This window comes from Anguilla rostrata, chromosome 10 (assembly GCF_018555375.3).
Source record: "Anguilla rostrata isolate EN2019 chromosome 10, ASM1855537v3, whole genome shotgun sequence".
Classification (NCBI taxonomy): domain Eukaryota; kingdom Metazoa; phylum Chordata; class Actinopteri; order Anguilliformes; family Anguillidae; genus Anguilla; species Anguilla rostrata.
The window spans coordinates 29,250,743-29,266,131 of NC_057942.1; the positions used below are offsets into that span (position 1 = coordinate 29,250,743).

General features: G+C 42.9%; 2 protein-coding genes across 4 annotated transcripts in view; both read right to left on the reverse strand.

Moving 5' to 3' along the window:
• Window positions 1–7,135, reverse strand: part of LOC135233158 (probable phospholipid-transporting ATPase IM) — a 39,449-nt gene extending 32,314 nt beyond the window's left edge. Inside the window, exons 1-2 of one of the 3 annotated variants that reach the window (XM_064296419.1) lie at window positions 7,021–7,135; window positions 3,039–3,142 (exon numbers count right to left, since the gene is read on the reverse strand). The gene's annotated coding sequence lies outside the window, so the exon portion shown is untranslated. Of the gene's footprint in view, window positions 1–2,698; window positions 2,889–3,038; window positions 3,177–7,020 lie in introns of those variants that run through there. The other 2 variants (XM_064296418.1, XM_064296417.1) reach the window with 2 other exon arrangements.
• A 2,730-nt stretch (window positions 7,136–9,865) lies between these two features.
• LOC135233161 (uncharacterized) overlaps window positions 9,866–15,389 on the reverse strand; it is a 164,693-nt gene continuing 159,169 nt past the window's right edge. The window contains exons 38-40 of the mRNA XM_064296420.1: window positions 13,152–13,244; window positions 12,823–12,982; window positions 9,866–12,426 (exon numbers count right to left, since the gene is read on the reverse strand). Coding sequence (XP_064152490.1) covers window positions 12,144–12,426; window positions 12,823–12,982; window positions 13,152–13,244 — 536 coding nt within the window. The 3' untranslated portion in view covers window positions 9,866–12,143. The remainder of the gene's footprint in view (window positions 12,427–12,822; window positions 12,983–13,151; window positions 13,245–15,389) is intronic.

Genomic DNA, 15,389 nt, shown 5'->3' on the forward strand with positions numbered 1-15,389 from the left:
TATATGTCGTGAAATACATTGAATATAATATTTCCCAAGTCCACATATTTCAAATATATTGCTACACGTTTCATTTCCATAAAAAGGTAGAAGGTAAGAACTTGAAAAACGTGATTGCAAATGACATGCTCATTCTCTCTCTCTATATATATATATATATATATATATTTTACTTGTTTTCATCACCGCCAGGGTGGGATTTGAATGAAATCCTTATCATTTCAATGTCTCACTATGACCGAACCAAAAAAAAGACCAACTCACAGTTTTGCAATAAAATTACACCCAAATACGCCGCTGTTCCTTTGGGCAATAGGAAAGCTCCCCAGAACTCTGCTTCCTGCCTCTATTTGTAATAATTCAAGGAAGTTATTAAAAAATGCACATGAAAAATATCCAACCTTCCAACAGAGGGCAACTTCCTCTTTCTCTTAATGCATTTTAATCTTGTGCTGACATGAACAGGACAGGGTGTGATTTTTAACCAAAAGGAGAAAGCACGTCACAAAATGATAAACGTCCATGAAACAGTACCCTGAAAACTGCCTTTCTCGGTTAACGAGATAAATGAATAAGGTTAATTAGACAATGAATTATTCATCGATAAATAAGGATCAGCTCAGGCGTGTAACTATTTCTCCAGCGCAAAGAATGGAACATTGAATATGGTTATTGCATTATTGATGTAATTCATTGGAAGGCGGAGGAGCCGCTTTTGCCGTGGATGCAATGATCAGACGGGAGGCACAAAGGCCTGTGGTGGCTATTCAGAGTCACAATGAACTTGTGTGTCGCGTCGATACTGCGGCTGAACGTCTTGTGGACACAAAGACAGGACCTCTCACATGGCTGGCCTCGGGTCATTTTATAATGCAGCCGGTACTGTATCATAAGTCTGTGAAAGCAAGGTATTTAAAAAAAGGGGGAAATGATTCAGTCCTGTGCACACTTAATACATGGAAGGAGAGAGAGAGAGAGAGAGAGAGCATACTTAATACATGGAAGGAGAGGGAGAGAGAGAGACAAAAAGAGAGAGAGAGAGAGAAAGAACAGAAGCTAATGCTGCTGACGTAAATAAAATACTACAGAAAGCTAATTCCAGGAAATAAAGAGGCCAGAGATGGTGTTTCCAAAAAAATGGTCCCAGTATACGAGCAGTACTGAACATACAGCAGTACTGAGCTGTTCGGTAGACTTGCATAACTGAACTGCAGAGAGGTTACTGTTTTCTAAACATATTTGGGCTTATCATCAGTCACAAACTAAAACCTCCTTCTGTATGTACTGTAACAACAACAAAACCTGCGGCTGCCTCCATTTGGCTTATTCCTGTCTACACATTAAAGTCAGGCCTGGAGAGAGGTTGTTTTATCTCATAGACACACTGACAGACGAGATGAGAGGCGTCCACACAGCAGTGGATTCAAGCTTCCTCATGCTGGGATATATGATATACCAGACTAGCTCCCACCGATAAACATCCTTAAGCTTACAGCTCTACCAGCATCATCACCATCATCTTCATCTTCCTCAACATCATCATCATCTTCAACATCATCATTATCATCATAATCCTCTTCTTCCTCAACATCATAATCTTCCTTATCATGATCATCATCACATCATTATCACCATCATCATCATCCTTATTCTCAACATCTTAATTATCAGCATCATCTATACAATTCAATATTATATTCATATTGTAATTTAAATTATTATAATCATTGTCAAAATGTCAACATCTAAGCATAAAGTGAAGGTCCTTTGCATAGCCATTCCTTCAATAAGTGTATAATTTTTACTGCATTGAAATGTATGACAGATCTGTGTGCCTCTGAATGTCTTCATAAAGTTAGCTTTACACATCAACATTATAGAAAAACTAAAACAAGGGGAAGGACACAGGACTTTTTTACAGTCTTGTATATATATATTTCACAAGAAAGCCAACCCAGGCATGCACTTATACATTCCTAATCTTGTAATGGATTAATTATAGCTCAATGGAGAGGTGATGAGAGAATGACTTTCAGTTCACATAGAGAGTAGTCATAACCAGACAGCCATGTCATCCGGAGTGGGAGGGGAAAACAGCAAAACATTCAGCGTGAAGTCAGCTCTGAGAGTACAACTGATCCTGCTTAGATTCACATCAACTCTGTTAGAACATTAAATGAACACTGGACATGTAACTCTGCTGAGAACTTTCCCCCGGTACAAAAAGTGATGAGCGAGCACGAAACAAGAGAAGGCAGCGGAAAAAGAGCGACTGAGGCTAATCTGGAAATGAAAAAGCATTCTGTGTCCGCGCTCAGGGGACGACGCGTCTCAAACAAAACCATGTGTGAGCCTTTCCTGAAAGCCCAATGCTCACTCTTTCCACTGGCACTGTTTTAGGGGTCCCCTTCTGGGGCCCCCCTTCCCCCTTGCCCGATCCCCATTCACCAATAGACAGGCATCTGCTTGACTTCCTGTGATTTTCTCAGATTTCACTCTAGTACCTCCACCACACCCCTGTCCCAGCAGCGCGCAGTTCCACGTAGGAAACATCAGACAATCGGAGGGACGTTCCCACAGCTTTCCCAGATCCCTGCGAAGCATTCCCCTCTCCAATCCCCCCCCCCCCCCCCTAGATCTTAAGGTCTTCTACCATCCACACACTTTCCAAGCTCAAGAACTGGACTAAAACTCTTACCGAGTTTGATTCACACAGTCCGTGTTCCCGCAACCAGCGTAGCTCTGACCTCTCTGAATGAAGAACTGAACTACCTACAAACACTTCTCAGTGCCTCCCGCCCCCCTCACTCTCTCTCTCTCCCTCTCTTTCTCTCTCTCGCTCTCCCGTTCTCTGTCTCTCTCTCTCTCTCTCTCTCTCAGTAGAAAGGGAAGTGAGCCTGGAATCCAGGAGCTGCTCATTCAATCACACACTCACAAGATAAACAAGCAAGCAGGGCGGTCCTCCTGTTACCCCACCCACCCTCCACCCCAACTCTCCCCCCGTTCAGCACCCTGACCAGCCGGATGAGGTACTGTACCTCTCTGCTTCTGCTCTCCCCTCTTCTCCGTTCTCACGCCGTTCCTGCTCTCTTCAGCCTCCCCTGTGTTTAGTCTCTGTCAGAAGCTCGAAAGTATCGGTTTCCTGCGAGGGCCGAGAGGAAGCTGATTTATTTTTATTTTTCCGTCACTCTCGCTCGCCGAAACGGCGCAGCCTGGAGCGACTTGGACTAACTCTCACAATCTAACCACAGACACACCCACACTCACACACACAAACACACACACACACGTATATACGTATACACAGGCACGCAGGGATATATGCGCACACTCTCAAAAACATACACACAGGCAGAGAGGGATATACACACACACACACACACACACACACACACACACACATACACACGGCCACACAAGATATACGCACACACACACACACACACAGGCACACACAGTCACAAACACGCATGTGCACACACACAGGGACATAGGCACACACAAACATACACATGCAAGTATGCATGCACACACACAAATTCGAAAATTGGTTGCAGATGTTTATCTCCTTTCCTGTAGTTCACATAGTTGGCTGCACACCAACAAACAAGTGAATGTACAGGTAGACAAATACACAAAGAATGCACACTTGCGCACACACACACACACACAGACACACACACATACACACAAGTGGATGTCACATCGATGAATACACAAAGAATGCGCAAACACATACGGAAATGCGCGCACACACACATGCACACACAAATTGATGTACATATAGATGAATACACAAAGTATTTGCCCACACACAAACACACACACACGTACAGAAATGCACACACACACGCATACAGAAATGCATCTGCACACATGCACATATATAACCGCATGCACACACACACACACACACACATACTGGTGGCTCCATGAGATCCTCATGGGCAGGATATGCAACAGTCTTACTGAGCCCATGAGGTCCCAGGGGCGAATCTCTCCAAACATCTCATTTGTACGTGTCTCAGTGTTTACTGTAACTGCTGATGCCGGGCCTTCCTCCACAGGTGTTGTTAACAGTAAAAGTACAGCAGGCTAATGTATTTCTTCAGAGCTTCTAAACAGCTAAAGCTCAAGAGTCCCCACTGCGATGTCATAACACAGAGCGCAAAGGATGAAGATTCAGCAGTGAAGCAGACATGGGTGGGTGGGGGCTGCTGGGTGACTCATCCTGTTAAGATGATGTTCTAAAGCATGGATGGGCCCCACGGTCTGGTTTAGATTGCGCAATGTGCCAGTGCTGTCTGTGGCCGTAAGCCACTCTATGAGGGGATGAGAGAATTTGTGACCATAAATCACAATGCTTCTTGACTGAAAATAGGCATGCATCAGTAAGCAGTGTTAACATTCATGAGGGGGAGCAGCTTGCGTTTGAGTTGTATCTCCTAGAACCACACAACTCCACAATAGGCAGACGCAAAGAGCTGCTCTTCCCCAATAGCAACAAGGTGGGCCCTCCATAGACCAGTGGTCCCCAAAAATTGATCACTGTACCCAGTCCACCCCTTTTTGAACATTTCATTCACTTGACAGAAGCTCTTATAAATTGGAACTTACAATACAGGAAAAACGCAAGTACATTTGACTGATTTTGCATTTCCATTTCTGATCAGTCCAGTGCTAAGGTTGTAAGCATCTTCCAAATTCATCTGAGTCCACAGAGCAAAATTATCCCTTCACCCGCTGCATGAAATTATAAGACGTGGACAAAGACAGTAAAGAGAGCTAAGATACTCTTTATAAATATAAATTATGTCCCTGGGTATGAATCTCAAGTCAGCGATGCTCCACCATACTCATTCAATGCTTAAAATCATTCAGGAGTACTCCATGCAGGAAACTAACCCGGGATGAATATGATTAAGCTGAAGTTAATCATTAGTCAGGATGCGTTTGAGAAAATGAGCAATGTATGGTGGCTTTAGCGAGAGAGTACAGAGCTCGTCAAATTTTATGAGCTCTTCAAATGTAACTAAGCAAATAGGGAAGGCGAGACCGCTCACCTCAATTCAACTTCTTCAACTCACTGTTTATAGAACCATGTTAAAACCTTCTTTTAACCGCTGCGATATACTATAAAAGGCAAGTAATCATGGCTTGGACTGAAAGAACTATTTGTTGTTCATTAAATTTGAGAGGAACATCTTTTCACGCACACAGTTTTGGCTGACTGCTGAACTTACTAAACGGCTGTAAGGAGAACATACTTGAAATTAAGTTGAGGAAAAATGTTGATTGAATAGAGTAACACCAAACTTACTGTCATCTGGAAAAACACCACTAATATAACTCACTCTCGTCAGGGCTCTGCTAAACTCATTCATCTGCAGCAACTAACTACCTGTATAGCCATGCAAAAGCTTACTGTTATATCTCAGATGCAGACAGATGGCTATTAATCATTGTAATGAAACTTGAAACAAGCACATTATCTGACATATGGTTGTGGAAAATTACGATTGTAAATTACTCCACCTCCAGAATGTATACGTCATGTACACAAAACATGTTATCATTTTGTGACAATAATGCTCAAATAGATGTCATTTCTTTCTGTGTCTCTAAGAATACTGCATGTTCTGATTATCCTAATGTAGAGCTGTCTGTTGTTAATTGTTTTGTAAATTCTGTGTTCCGTAAGGTTTCAAAATGTATTTTGATTTTTAGACCTCATACAAATTGCCCTTTTAGGGCATTAAAGATCCCTGAACCACAATAAAGTCCAAGAATACTGAACTGAACTGGTTTCATCTGGGACTCTTCTATGTCCTCCATAATCCTTGCTGTTCACAAGAAAACCTAAAACTACCATCCGCAGGTCAAAGCAGGACATTCCTGTTCAGTCTGGCTTTAATCGTTGAGGAGAAAACCACAATTAGGCATTTAAGACAATTGTGTTCTGTTTCAGAGTGGACATTTTAAATGGAATCAATCCATTTTTTCTTCCTAAAGTGGCGGAACAAAAATCAATTTACTGGATTAGACTTCCAGCCACGATGGCGCGGGGAGAAGCACAGTTTTAAGGCCGCGAGAAGCCTCTGGCCTGCTTTTCCCCTTCCGAATAGGTAAATGGCCCCTTAGGCAAGAGACAAAACTTCCGTTTTTTTTTTTCTTGTGCCGTTTTCAAGAAGGTAAATACCTCGACTGATCTGTCTGGCTTAGATTACTACACTATAAGGCCCTGTAGACACAAGAGAATTATTTTTCATTACTGCTATACATAATGTCAGGCATGCCATCACAATATTATAATAGAACTTACTTGCCAAACTGACTGAAAAGTGTAATGTTTGTGTATACTTGTTAGTCAAAAGTTAAGAATACATGTTGCTTGAATACAATTCTATATACTATAATTGTGACAGACAATATTTACAACAGGCCATATTTGTAACTGGCCATATTTGTAAACGGCTATTTTTGATTACAACTGACCAGGGAAGACCCATTGGCAAGCCAGTTGCCTGTCCACAGAACTCACTGAGACCATGTGAGGTCACTGGTCCAGAAATCTGTGCTTCCTGTGAGTCATCCCAACAAATCCTGTCCAGACTCCCAAATGACTGGCAACACCCCCTTTTTTTCTCCAAAAGAATGAGCATCTCAAACATTCCCCACCAGCTTCCGTATTTCAGTTCAAAATAATATCAGACATGTGTAACCAGAAGTTAAGTTCAATAAGCAGTAACCTTAATGAGAGCCTGGAAACATAATTTCTTTGTTTTACATATATTAATTTTGAACCTTGTGCACAAAATTCCACAAATGGTTTACTAAGCAGGAAGTTTCTGCTAGTGAGTCATTCACTTCACACAGTGGAATTATAAATACAATAACTTGTACATTTGTGAAGAGAGAAAACATCTATGCAGAATAAGATGGTGGCATTGCATTGTGATTATAGTTAAATAAGCAGTTCTCAGAGATAAATGAAGGCTGAGAGCTGAAAGCTTGACGTACCTGGAGGAGAAGGCTCAGCATGTCACTCCCTCTGGAACACAACTGAGCCCTCCAGGAAGTCGTTACCCATAGAACAATGGGTGTGTGTGTGATGGGGGGGGAGCCAAAACTTTGCAGCCAGGTGACAATGTAACACCTTCCGCAGTTACTACCAACAGAGACTCCTCTCTCTCTCTTCCTCTCAATAGACCGAGTTACCTTCCACCTGTTAAAAACCTACAAGCATGCACAAACACACACGCACACACACAGCTCCAACAGGTACCCGGGCTCTAAAAAGTCAGCTGACAGTCAGGTGCAGCCTCCAGCTCTAGCGAACAGCGCGGTCAGGGGCTCCGGCTCATTGGACGGTCACAGGTGAGAACGGCTCAGTGCAAAACACCTGCGGCGGGTGCGGAACACACAGGTACCGCACCGCCCTGGTTTAAACAAACACAGAGGTGAACTTCGGACCCGGCGGCAGCCACAGGAAAAGCAGGATGCTCGTGAAAAAAAAAAAAAAACCGCAGAGCCCAATTCACCGAATGCGACTAATGGCGTCAGTGTTTCCACTTCACGAAAAAGAAATGAGAAAACAATAAGGGATTATGGGTACAATACTTCCCAGACACAAGTGTACAGTGTAAAAACAACTAAGGTGTACTCAGTCGATGTTTGATTCAAACAAACACTTTTATAGTGGATTTAGAACAAAGTATTTTGATGTGCAAAAGTTAATGGTTTAATGAACAGCATTTCAGCAAGAAATGTATGAAAATGATAAGGGACTGAACTGTCATTTCCACCGACAGAAATAATTTCCTGATAGCAATCAGAAGATAGTAGTACTTTTGAAACCGCCAAATGTTGGATGAATTCCATATTTAAAAGGAAACTTTGATAACCTAAAGCAAAAGATAACAATCTTACGAGCGCTTTAACACCCACGCAGTGCTACATGAATTTATTTCTGTTGTAGGCTGTTACTCTGTTACTCAGCTGTCCAGATCATTCTTTATAGGAAACTGTTTCAGGTTTTGGGAAAATAAACCCTGTTCAGTGTTATGTTGCCAAATCACATGTACCAATTCACCGATATTAATCAGTCACTTGATTATGAAACTTGGTATTTGACTTTCCCACGTTTGCACACTGGGTCAAAATGACTGTATACACTTTCTTGGCCTTTAAGGCACTTTTCAAAGTGTGACTTTTGAACTTTAAGTTGAGTGTTCTTTATCAGTTAAAAAAAAAAATGTTAAAAATGCTTTGAGAGCTACTTGCAGATGTGAAACAGATGTTTTCAGGAATCTGGCCTGGAATAATCCAAGGAGCTGGAATTTACTACATACTATGTTCATTCCACAGACAATTCAAATGAAGGTCAACACTGTGACATCTGTGTACAGTGTGGCCCACCCAGATATTAATAGTTACATTGTATGGTGTTTCTTTTACATGGAGAGCGTGTGTGTGTGTATGCGTGTGCGTGTGTGTGCCTGTATAATGAGTGCTACTGTTGTACAAAAAAGTACTGGAATGTTTTCGGGCAGGGCATGCCAAACTCAGTTATGGCAGTCGCTTGCATCCGCTGTTTTTGGTACAGCCAATCAGAAACCCAATTAAAAGCAGGTTGGGCTCACTGATTGTGATTCAGTGGCCAGGTCTCAACACTTTCAGGGGTTTGGATCTAAATGTGCCTGCCAATTTATCATTAAGCGATTAAAGCATGTAACCTCTTGCTTACAGTATTATGTGGCACATTAAAGAAAATGAAAACATCGGCTGATCTGACGGATGAATAGAAATGAACAAGGGACATTTTTTCATAGTCATTTCGGACTAAATATAACATTTACGAGAGAGTAAATCCTTCCACATGCATATTGCTGGACAACGATTTTGTTTTTCCCTAAACTGTTTCAGTGCTTTTTCTTCCCACCAGAGTTTATACACCACCATTGCAGTCTTTTATAATTTCCCCATTTCTTGTCATTGTGCCAGTGCCTCTATAAAAGCACTACATAAGTAAAATCTGAATAGAGCTGAACTGAATTAAGAAAGCAAGAGCTCTGGAGATAATATATTATTGTGATAATAACTGCTCTGAAACACTAAAGCCCAAGATCTTATCAGAGGCTAAACTGATTTTGCTGTGGGTGCTACCTTCTGAATTTTTATCATTAAATTTGTGTCATCTTAATGAATTTCCCTATAATATATTCAATCTCTCTCTCTCTCTTTCTCTCTCACACCCTCCCTTCCTCTATCCCTCTCTCTCTCAGAAAAAAAACTAATGTTCTTTGTTCTAAAATCAGATTACCAAGTGTTAGCAAGTGTTACTTTTATTTATTTATTTCAAAACACAGTATGTAAAATTCAGTGTATTCTGAAATGAAAAGTACTTTCTTAGATTTTTTTTGTTTTAAACAGCTCGTATAAATGTATTACAAAACATTTTATAAAAATCCGCTGTAGCCATTGAAACAAGGCCAAACATATATTGAAAGGCAAAGAACTGGCTTCTACTGAAGAGGAAGTCAGTTGTAAAAGCCCAATAAAACACACTGCATTAGTGTCAATCAAAATATCCAGCCTGCAATTGAAACTCACAGCTGAAAGCTGCTGAGATTTAAAAGAACACTTATTTTTCATTAAGCTTAATCGTAGTCTTATTGCAATGTATAACAAAAAGTATTAGTTTATACAGAGCTCTTTTGGACAGAACCTTGTATCACATAATTATCTGCACATAAAACAACCTGGCTTTCTCATTTAAGCCAAGAAGACTAAGACTCACCTCCAGGCAGTAAGTGCATTATAAAGCATTCAGTCTCTACAAATGCCAATAACTCTCACAGACAAATCGGTTCTTAAATACTTTATATACAAAACTCATGAATTGGTACAAGTATTTTGACATTTTACAGAGTACAATTCTTTCACTGATCAGTGCTCATTACTCGCTCCCAAGTGACAGTACATAAATAAATTCACAACCCATGGTCTGTCACTTTGATTGTATACAGTACATTACATGCTATTTTTTTCACATATTTATAATCAAGAAAAATATTTGTGCAAGAGTTCACATTGTAAAAATTTTCAAGAATGACCATTTGCACTGCTTGGCACGAGGTATGCACACAAAATATGGATTTTTTTTTTCTCTTCCTGAATGGCAAGGGAGGGTCTTATGGGGCCCCACCCCTTTTATTGTCCAGTCACAGTCTGCCTTCCAGCAGACATCTTGAAAGAGGCCTGTGCTGTGAACCTAGAAGACAAACTGTCGCTCTTCAGTGTAAAATGATTTCTGTACACCAGGCGGATTCCCTTACTGCCGCTTTTTTTTTTTTCTACAGTTGAACGTGCAGAGAGTACTCCACATCTGTGCTAACATTGAATTGGGGCCAGTTTGACCTGAAAAGTCTGTAGGTTACCCCTAAGCCTGCTCTTTCAAATGGCTACAGGAATGTTTCATGTTCTCAAGCTCTGGAATGAAGCCATTTTAAACATTTTGGTCTTTTTCTTTTCTCGATTGATTCTGCTTTTTTGCGTGGATGAGCCGTGTCTCAAGGAGGACTTTCACAAATATTCAGCACAGCCCACATCAACAACCGTACCATATGCCGATGATCTGTCTGGTACGATGAGCGGCAATATCAGTGCAACAGTTTGTGTGCAGAGACAAAAAAAAATTGTGAAAAAGCCTTTATTATCTAGGAAATGAAAAGTGTTCCACCAGGTTTTCTTAATGCTGAGGTACTGCAATGAGAGAAACGAAAGCCAGGATCCATTTGAAGGGAGCAGAATTTCCCAGGATTCCTCAGACTCTACAGTAAAGCCTAGCAGAAAACAGGACTGTGGAAGCTGTGAAATTAACTAGCTTATAAACCACGTGTGGATTTACCTCAGCGCTGCATCTGTCTCTTTCCTGACATTGATTTCGCAATTCCACCCCCACACCCTCCAATTGTGTTATTCACCAGTCCTACAGACAGCTCCTCCTACAGTCCCAGAGAGAAACCCCAAACTCAAAAGAGCCCCTCAGCGCACCAGGGTTAGATTCAAAGATTTCATGAGACCTCACTATTTTAAGAGCAGGAATGAAATTCTGTTGATAGAGTAAAACGCATAAAAATGCATATTAAGTAAATAATAAGTAAAAACATTCTATTCACAGATCTTGCAGGTACGAGGGGAGAGAACATTCCCCTGTCCATCTCAAATAAGAAACAGTTCTTTTTCCTGAAAGTGGTAAGGCTATGGACTGATAATGGTGACTATGTTTCATACTACATTCACATCCATAGAAGTTGTTGGTCTCTAAAATCACAGTTAAAAAAAACCCATTACAATACGTGCCAGGTGTCTCAGTCAATACTGAGCCCACAGTGCACGGAATAAATAAATATTCTGGAGCGCACAAGTAAACAGGTATTTGGATGTATTTACTGTATTTACCCAACCTAACACAGAAGGATGGCCGACGTCTCTGAATGAGGATGTCATCGATGGTCAATATCAGCAATGCAACTGTCGAACCCCACACATTCAGAACTAGAAAACTGTAAGGCAGTAGATGCTGTGATTAGTCTTGGGGAATTGTAAGCGAGTCCAAACCAAACCAACCCCACATGGTGGCCGTTATCGAGAGAAGCAGTGGTGGTCATGGACAGAAAGCCAGAGGCTGACTGTCTGACTGGACGGTGGAGGCCCTGTCAGATCCACAGACTGACAAACAGATAGAATGTCAGTGAGAATGTGTGCATGTGTGCGGAAACTGTATGTGTGTGTGTGTGTGTGTGCGTGTGAGTGCACGTGTGAGGGAGAGAGAGAGAAGTGGTCAGCGGTCATGTCACGTCTTCAGCCCGGAGTGCGTGGGAGGTGTAAGAAGCAGAAGAAGAGTGAGTGCATGATACTGCAGTCATGAAACCCTTCTTTCACCCACAGCTCTCCTTCTCTATCCCTCCCTCCCTCCCTCCCTCTCTCTCTTCCTCATCCAGAACAAGCAGAGAAGGTGGGAACTGAAAGTCAGGCAATACCCACCCCCTAATTAGTCACATTCATGCACAAGCCCTTCTCATTGGACAGCCAAGTCAGGAGGCCCCGCCCTCCTCGTGCTCCCCAGTGCCGCTCTCCTCTCATCTCCCCTCCTCGGCGGAGCGGGTCTCGGACTTGAGCTTGACGAACTCCTTGGCGACCTCGTCGGCCGAGCGCTGGGACAGGATGCGGAGCACGGTCATGCCCGTCTCGTCCATGTGGACCCGGGGGCCCAGGGGGCACCAGCAGGCGCAGCTGCCCTTCTCCACGTCCCGCAGCTGCAGCACGGCCACGCCCACCATCCGGTCGGCCCGCCCGAAACAGTAGTCCTTCACGCACACCTGCAGCTCGTAGCAGTCCAGGGGCGCCTCGTTACCCAGGACACTGTGGATGGGGCGGGGCGGGGCGGGGCGGGGCGGGGCGTAGATTAGTAGATTGAGAAAGGTGTGGGAAAGTTTGAAATGTAATTTGTGTTTGCGAAGGATATAGTTGGGTTTAAGGGTTGTCAAATGATAGAGAGAGGGAGAAGAAGAAGTCGATATGGGTTGAGAAAGAGAGGGAGGGCCACAGTTGACAGAATGGAAAAAGAGAGGTGAGGGAGAAAGAGAGCACGGTGAAGAAAGTGCGTGGGAAAGGGCAGTGGGAAAGGGTAGACAGAGAGAGAACAGAAAGAGGAAGAAGTAGAGGATCAGAGAAATAAAAACGTGAGAAAGAAAGAGATCGACCACAACAGTCATATTTTTACTTCAGCTCCACAGGGTCTCGGATGTAAACACTTACAAGTGGAATGTCTCATTGTACTTGGGTGACCAGCTGTTGTTCTTGGACTTGGTGGAGAACTTTCGCTTCTTGTCACTGAGGTGGGGTCCGATCATGGTGACCTCCACGAAGGGCCGGAACATTCCGGAGGTCTGCCACTTCAGGTCATTCACCGCCACAACTGTGAGAGAGGAGGGAGGAGTACAGAAGGGAGAGACAGACAGACAAAGAAGGAGGGAGAGAGAAGAGCAACAGAAAGCAAAAGAGTTTTTATGACCATCATTTTTATCATCATTTCCTGACAGTAAAACAATGAGGATTGTGGTCTCTTGGGTTGGGTCGGGACCCACCTTTCACGGTGACCTTCTGCTCTCCATTTCCAGGGTTTGTGGAAAGTTCCACTTGTATGGAGATCTCGCCGACGGGCCGGTCCACTCCTGACCCTGCGGAGGGGGGTGTGCGGAGTGGGGGGGTCATTATTCATAAGAATATGAAGAGAATGGGCTAGCCCAGCAATCATTTGCTGCCATCTAGAAAGAACTTAAATGATGAACAAATTCTGACATGACAATCTATAATTTGAGAGCTGGACCGAGGTTGATCGTATTTGGGCAAGACCTCATGAACTTATCATGCTTTGCACGTTACGGGCAGCCTCTTGCCTGAGCCTCTTCGAGTTCTTACATAAGTCACATGTTGTTCAGGTTATGACGTAAGCCTTGCCATGGAGTGGTGTGATAATTGAAAACAGTAGTTTTCCACTGCAAGCTCTAAAAAAACCACCAGCCTCTCCCTGTACCCTGGCACTGAGGGACCACGGTTTTGGCAGATTTTTTGTTCTGCCCAAAGACTTCATCTCTTACTTCAACTAATCACGGTCTACTGAACTGAAACTATAATATGTAACTTTTCTGCCCAGCTCCAAGTACGGCTCATTTCAAAGTTCCCAACATAGTGTGACTGTTGCATTACATATTTGTAACCATTTTGTAGCATGGGGATCCTGGAATGGGCAGGGTATAGAAACTCTAAGTTATTCTAAGTTCCTCTAAGCGTGGTTCATTGTGAGTGGGTAGCAGGGTCGACCACGGTGATCTGGGATAATGGGAGGACCAAAAAGGAACATTGTCAGATGATTGGCTGTTGTTATTAATCAAGGAGGGTGGGGGTGAGGGGGTGAGAGGGGTCTGGGGGATGGACCACAGGATTGGCATCAAAGACCTCACTCAGGAAAGACCGGGGAGGCTTCTTAGCTGTTGTGACCTACCCCTTTTTGGGCGAATGTTTTCATTTGGGGTTATCCGTATACCCATCCCATTATGCACTGAGGAGAGGGCATGGAGTAAAAGACAATAGAGGAGAGAAAATAAACAACAAAAACATTCACATGCATGTTGAATGCAGGATCCATTTCTGACTCTGTAGACAGAGACTGTTTCCTCACTGTTGCCCTCTGCTGGCTAGATCTGAAGCCACAGCCCTGTGCAGACTATACTGAATTACGAGACAGTGAGAGTATGCAATTTCAATATGAAATGCAGAGTCAGCACTATGGCTTATTTTTGACTGTAGTGTGTTCTCCGACTACACATGGGGCATAAAAAAATATGAATTATTAAAATGAATGAGAAATGATTATTTACTTTGTTGCAGTTAGGACAGAGGAGAAATTGGGCTGAATTACATAAGGAAATGCATGAAAAATGCTTGAGCAGAGCACTCAGTAGAGAAGTCTGGATGAAAGTCCTACAAACCAAAATGTACACACAGTATTCATTCCGGGGACAGGGACGGGAATAAAGACTCCTCACGTGATGGTGGAGATGAGAGGACCTTGCAATGGTGGCGTGTGTTCACATGTGTGTATGCATGTTTGTGTGTGCATGTGTGCGTGCATGTTTTTTGTGTGTGTGTGTGTGTGATGGTGTGTGTTTGTTTACATATGTGTGTGTGCATGTGTATGTATGTTTGTTAAATGTGTGTGTGTGTATATGTGTTGATTTGCATGTGTGCGTGTCTGTACGTGTGTTTGTTTACGTGTCTGTGTGTGTGTGTGTGTGTATGTGTGTTGGTTTACGTGTGTGTGTGTGTTTGTTTATATGCGTGTGTGTGTGTGTATGTGTGTTTGTTTACGTGTGTGGTGTTAATGTGTGTTTGTTTACGTGTGTGTGTGTGTGTGTGTGTGTGTGTTTGTTTATATGCGTGTATCTGTGTGTGTGTGTGTGTGTTTGTGTTGGTTTACATGTGCCTGTGCTTGCTGTGTCTGCACATGCGGCAGCCTCACCCTGAGTGTGCTGACTGGTGACAAAGGTGCGTATGAGCGCGTCGGTGGTCTGTGTGTGTATGTGTGTGTACACTCCTGGGCAAAAAAATGGGCCAAGCTTTAAGTCATCAAGGGTCCAAGGTATCAAATGAGCCTCAAACCACCGTGCTGCTGCCAGATATGCAGTAGATACTACAAGCATTGTGTCTCCTAATTAATCTTCCTGTTGAACTCAATGGAAAAAATATTCAGGAGAAACAATGCTTGTATTATCTACCACATATCTGGCAGCAGCACGGTGGTTTGAGGCTCATTGATACCTTGG